The following is a 5677-nucleotide window of genomic DNA, read 5'->3' on the forward strand; positions in this document are numbered from 1 at the left end:
ATTTATACGTAGTGCACAAGAAACCACGTGTTGCAGACTTCTGGTGTCATGTAAAGCCAGAGCACCAAAGTCTTTGAAGTCGCTATCCTGCTAAGAACCATACCACCCAACTATTGGTGCTCACCTTGACTTTTTGAGCAATCAAACGTCACATGTGAGACGATATTGTCAAAAATGGTGACCTGCAGGCACCACTACATGACCCGTCCATAAAATTTGCCCTGAAACATTCCAAGATCTGCTGGTAAGGAATTTACCATGGCGGAGGCCATCTTCTCGGCGGTAGTCGGCGACATGGTGGGCAGGGTGATCTCGCTTCTCGCCGGCCGCTTCAGCGTCCAACAGTGCCAGTGTCAAGCTGCAGAAGATAAGTCGCATGCTTGTCAGGATTCACAGTGTGGCGGAGGAGGCCAAAGGGAGGCACATCACGAACCATGTTGCCCTCGAATGGCTCTCGGAGCTCAACGACGGTGTGTACCAGGGTCGTTATCTGCTCGACACGATCAGGTGCGGAGAGCCGGAGCTCGAAGACGGGCATGGTGACAAGGTACCAGCACAGCCTTTCTCTCTGTCCTTGTTTAATCCTGCAAAGCGCGTGCGTGTCGCCACGAGCACCGTGAAGTGCATACTGTCTCGCCATGATGCCGGTGTCGATGAGATCGACACGGTGCTAGAGAGCTTGCAAAGCATATCTGGTGATCTCCGGGAGTTCATGATGCTCCTGCAAGGCTGCAAGCGGATCCGACGCCCTTTGGCTACCAACATCTTTGTGGACGGGCAGATGTTCGGCAGACATGTCGAGAAAGAAAGGATCATCAACTTCTTGCTTGACAACAGCGGTCCATGCATCACGGGGAAACTGCCTCTGCTGCCAATTGTTGGTGACATTGGAGCTGGGAAAACTACCTTGGTGCAGCACGTCTGCGATGATGCCAGGCTGCGCAACCGCTTCCCAATAATCATGCTGTTTAATTTCTCATCTACCTACGCTATGGCGATGGGTCGACCAACTGTTGTTCTGAAATCCAAACATGTTATTGGAGGGTCTGGAAAGCTTAATCATCCGCTGCAAGTGCTCAACGAGAATTTCCGCAAGAAGCGGTTCCTGATGGTGTTCGAGGATGTTGACATGCACAGGAAGCAAATGCTGGAGGAGCTCTTGCCAAGCCTAAGACACGGCAAACAGGGGAGCAAGATCATACTCACCAACAACAACAGGCGTGTCGCCGCTGGCATGGGGACAGTGGAGCCAGTCAAGCTGAAGGTCTTGCCACACCCAGAGTACTGGTTCTTCTTCAAGGCGCATGCCTTTGCTGCCACGGACATTGAGGAGAACCTGAGGCTGCTGGCTGTAGGCAAAGCCATTGCAAGGAAGCTAAATGGATCATTCTTTGGCGCAAAGATCGTCGGAGGGGTGCTGAAAGCCCATCCAAATCTACAGCTCTGGTGTAAGATCCTAAGAAGCAATATTGGGGGCCTGTCCTTGTTGGGTGATGGCCTTGGATACATTACGGATTTGGCAGAGAATCTGCTGCCAAGTCATGTAAAGATGCGCCAGCTGATTATATCCAAGAAACCGCTCTCCTCGACACAGCCTGAGTTTGCCAGGTTGCATGATATGCTTCTGCCAAGCCCTGATGCAGCAGCAGCAGACCAAGAAAGCTGGAGTGCAGATGTTGGAAATGCAAAAGTGTTGTTGTGCAGGTCAGTTATGCCATTCTTTTGCCTGGACTACAACGCTCATTGCACTGTAAGTGGGCGAAACAGTTCATCAGGATCCACACATTTCAATCATGGGGAACCCCGTGTTGTTGGGGAACTAAACCTTGTGCATCGGAATTCTATGTGCTGATCAATGTTTCCTTCTCTAGTATGTAGGAATATTTTGTACTGAATCTTATATTGTCTGATCTCCAGTTTTGTGCTGTTTTCTACTGTCCTTTCATTTCTGCATTGCATCCTCTTAGAGACCTCTTCTTTTACTTGTTCCAAATAGTCCTTCGGTATAAATGGTCGCCTGCTTCCCAACGAGCTGGACTTCTAGCACAGGCTTTCCAAAAGCTAACAAATTTCATACCAAAGCAGATTGAAGTATGACTTTCTTTTTACAACTGCTTTTGCCTGTACCTGTATCACTACTGCCGTGCCAAGAACTGGCGGCTACAGATACTACTTCTCAACTATGCGCCAACTGGTACCTAGGGTTAGCTCTCAGAAATGATCCAATGATCTTTGCGCCAATGACTGACCCTTTCCAATCACTTTACCATCTACTCCTTCTATAAACTAATATAAGAGCGTTTAGATCACTATTTTAGTGATCTAAACGCTCTTATATTAGTTTACGGAGGGAGTACTTCTAGCCTGCGGCAGTTCTCCTCAAAATCTGCCTCAGCAAGTGCAAGCACCTTGGAAATAGATACTCCGCAGCGGTAAGAACCTCAACTTGATTGTCTGCACTAATCCAATTTTCATGATTTGGTTACTGTGTTGCCTTGGGTGCCTGACTCCAATATGGATGATAATTGGAAGAATATCCATTTTTTCTTCAGAGAAGTGGTTTCTGTACAGGAGAAATTGTATTACTTGTTCCCTTCCGATATGCCGGCCAAACATCTGACAATCTGCATAACTGTTGGTACTCCGTGGCAATCATATCGGCGTGCAGCTCCCTCTCTAAATGTTCTACAACATTGTTGATCTCTTCAAGGCTATGACATGGGACAATAGGATATTGATGGTGCTTGCAGCAACCTGTAAATGCTTTGCAGGATTAGAAGAGGACAATAAGAAAAGATGGTGATGAGAGTGCACCTTTTTATTGTTCACGTTGTCATCATGAGCATCTATGGACTTGATTGACCTATTTTTCGATAGATCGAGCATTTAACGACCATGGTACGATCTGCGGATGAGCTCTGAGAGTCACTCCAAGGTGTTGTAGTTGGTGATCTGCCCCCCTTTGGGCTCTTCCACCGTACTTCCAGTCTTGATTAGCATATGACGAAACATCCCTAGCTTGGCTTGGGTGCCTGACGAAACATCTCTGCTAATCATGTCACCGATGACTGGGGAGATAACAGACACAGCCATGGTAAAAATTTCCAGATGGAAGATCTAATTCTAGTGCATGATAATTTATTCTCAAAAATCCTTTTGGAGAATTATAGGATCTCCCTGTTCAGTGTTCACCATTTTAATGAGATTAGGTGTTGGTTGAAATAAGAGGTCAGGTGAAGGACAAGTCAGTGAGAGGACAGGGATAGCAGAGAGTTGCCTGATACTCTACATATAACACATATCAGCCTGAGTAACTATTGCTGAAGACCAAAGACTTCTGTTGGTATAATATAAACTTGGAAGACCAAAGATTCCATGTGGAACGGAAAGAGTTGAAATGTCAGATATACTAGGAACCATCGATTTGAGAAAGATGCCTTAGGACATCAGAATGTCATAGAAACTCGCACCTGGCTCAAAGTTATGGAAATCATCTTATTTCATTTCCTAGTATTTAATATTTTATCTAGTTAAATCGATTAGCCTTGATCCTCTTAAGTCTTTGTCTTCAGCCATTGGTAGTCAGACTTATTCATGTTCAAAGTACATTTGCCAGGCGGTATTGCTGTTTTGGGATGCATAAATCAGTGTATTTATATTTCAACTCTGTCACAAAACATGCAAAGGTCACTGTAGTATGTAGCAAACTCCTCAACTAATTTCCATATTTCCCATTTCAGGACAACATTATTCTATTACATAAGGGTTGCCAAGTAATTAAACAAGAGCAATTACAGGCTTACAGCTTACAATGCAAGGACACCTTCACAGTTTACTAGATGCACCAAGATACTTGGAATAGCGGGCTTGAGCGATGATTTTGCCAGATTTCTTCTTCAGTTCCACAGTGGCCACTCCTACTGCTTTTCCAGCACGCAGAACCTTGGCCTCGATATCAATCTCTTCCTGCAAATGGCAACACATGATTTCATAGTTACTGTACAATCACAAGAACTTCAGAAGTGAAACACGATATTCCAACAGCTCAACTTATTCGTCAAGGTTGTCATGGTCATCCATGCAATTCGGAATAAAGAGAACAAGTACAACTTGGTTATGCACTAGAGCATTCTCAACAAAATTTAAAAAATAAAGGAATCTTGATGCACCAAAACTGGTAACTGATACGGAATTTGCCACGTAAACAATGATTCATGATGTTCAGTGGCATCTCTACCTGTTGCTAGAAGAGTGGAGTTTGTGAGAATTACAGATTATTGGCTCTGTGATAATGTAATTTTTTAGCTCATTTCTCTGTAATAATAAGCTCTGCTAAATTATGCTTAGAGTAGTTGGGCCATGGGGAAATACAAGAACACATCCCATCCCATGTAAATTGATCGAGCAAAGGGTCGATGCTCACGCCAACATGTACTACTCCCTCCGTTCCCACATATAAGACCTTTTAGAGATTCCATTATGAACTACATATGGATGTATATAGACATATTTTAGAGTGTAGATTCATCCATTTTGCTCCGTATGTAGTCCGTAGTGAAATCTCTAAAAGGTCTTATATTTAGGAACAGAGGGAGTAGTTACTTATTTCACACCCAATTAAATTCGGCGAGGAAGGCACTCACATCCGAAAATGCAGCATCCAAGTAGGAGATGTTCATCTCTAGTGGTGAGCCCCTGGTTTGTGCCCCGGACGTGTAGAAGACAGCAGTACCCACCAAGTCAACCAGCGACGCCGTTGCGCCACCGTGCAGGAAGTTGCCTGAGTTCTGTGATTGCTCGACAACAACACCACAAGCATCAGTAAATAAAACTGCAAAAGGCAGTAGTAACAAGCTGGTCCATGCACGATGGCACAGCTTGTGTTCCAGTGAACAATTAGATGATGGAACTCTGTTGTTCCGAAATTAAGTTCCTCAGCTACAGTGGGAAGGTAATCTTCCGAAGAAATGCTAATGGTAGATAGTAGCGCAACAGTAGATGGGGAAGTTAAATTACGCATCAAGCAGGAACTGAGCAGGGAAGTGAAGGGGGTAGGTAGATCTGGCTGCCGGAGGTGGGATGGATGAAGGGCTCACGAGGAGGCGGGCGGGGACGGTGAAGTGGCAGAGGAGGCGGCCGGGCTCGACGGTGTGGACGCGGATGCCGCAGAGCACGAAGGCGTCGTAGAACCCGGAGGGCAGCGCGTCCACCTGCTCCGTCGGCAGCGACTCGGCCGCCGCCTCCTCCAGCAGCTGCCGAGCCTTCTCCATAGCCGCCGACGCCGACGCCGACGCCATCGGCCGGTCCGAGAAAGAGGAACGGATCCGGATTTGCGTTTCCTTCCCCGATTCCGCTTACGACACTTGTTTATGCTTAACGCTACTTTATGTACCTGTTCTTGGCTTTTTCTTGTACATTCTTTGTCTTACCACGTCTTTTTGTTTGCTAGGCCAGGGTGTTGTACTATCAATGGACATTTTAGGGGTAGTTGTATCCTCGATGAACTGAACCTCGGCACTGTTGACTGTTGTCGCCGAATTGCTTGACAAAAAACAATTGTTCTTCTTAGATTGCACCATTAAATTAGTAGTGCTATTTCACAATCAATTTTCGAAAATACTAACGTTCACACATGTGGGCATTTGCATATCATCCACAGATCAATGTCTGTTTATTT

The 5677-nt window shown here is 45.7% G+C and overlaps 1 protein-coding gene and 1 pseudogene across 1 annotated transcript; one reads left to right on the forward strand and one right to left on the reverse strand.

The window, feature by feature from the left end:
• The first annotated feature begins 258 nt into the window (after window positions 1-258).
• Window positions 259-2097, forward strand: LOC123102091 (disease resistance protein RGA2-like; annotated as a pseudogene).
• A 1601-nt stretch (window positions 2098-3698) lies between these two features.
• On the reverse strand, window positions 3699-5451 carry LOC123102090 (acyl-coenzyme A thioesterase 13). The gene is made up of 3 exons (XM_044523373.1): window positions 5097-5451; window positions 4644-4787; window positions 3699-3966 (listed from the first exon to the last, which is right to left on the reverse strand). Exons 1-3 carry the CDS (start codon window positions 5295-5297, stop codon window positions 3826-3828), a joined length of 486 nt encoding a protein of 161 aa, XP_044379308.1. The 5' UTR covers window positions 5298-5451; the 3' UTR covers window positions 3699-3825.
• Between the last annotated feature and the right edge of the window lie 226 nt (window positions 5452-5677).

Source organism: Triticum aestivum, chromosome 5A, assembly GCF_018294505.1.
Source record: "Triticum aestivum cultivar Chinese Spring chromosome 5A, IWGSC CS RefSeq v2.1, whole genome shotgun sequence".
Lineage (NCBI taxonomy): Eukaryota > Viridiplantae > Streptophyta > Magnoliopsida > Poales > Poaceae > Triticum > Triticum aestivum.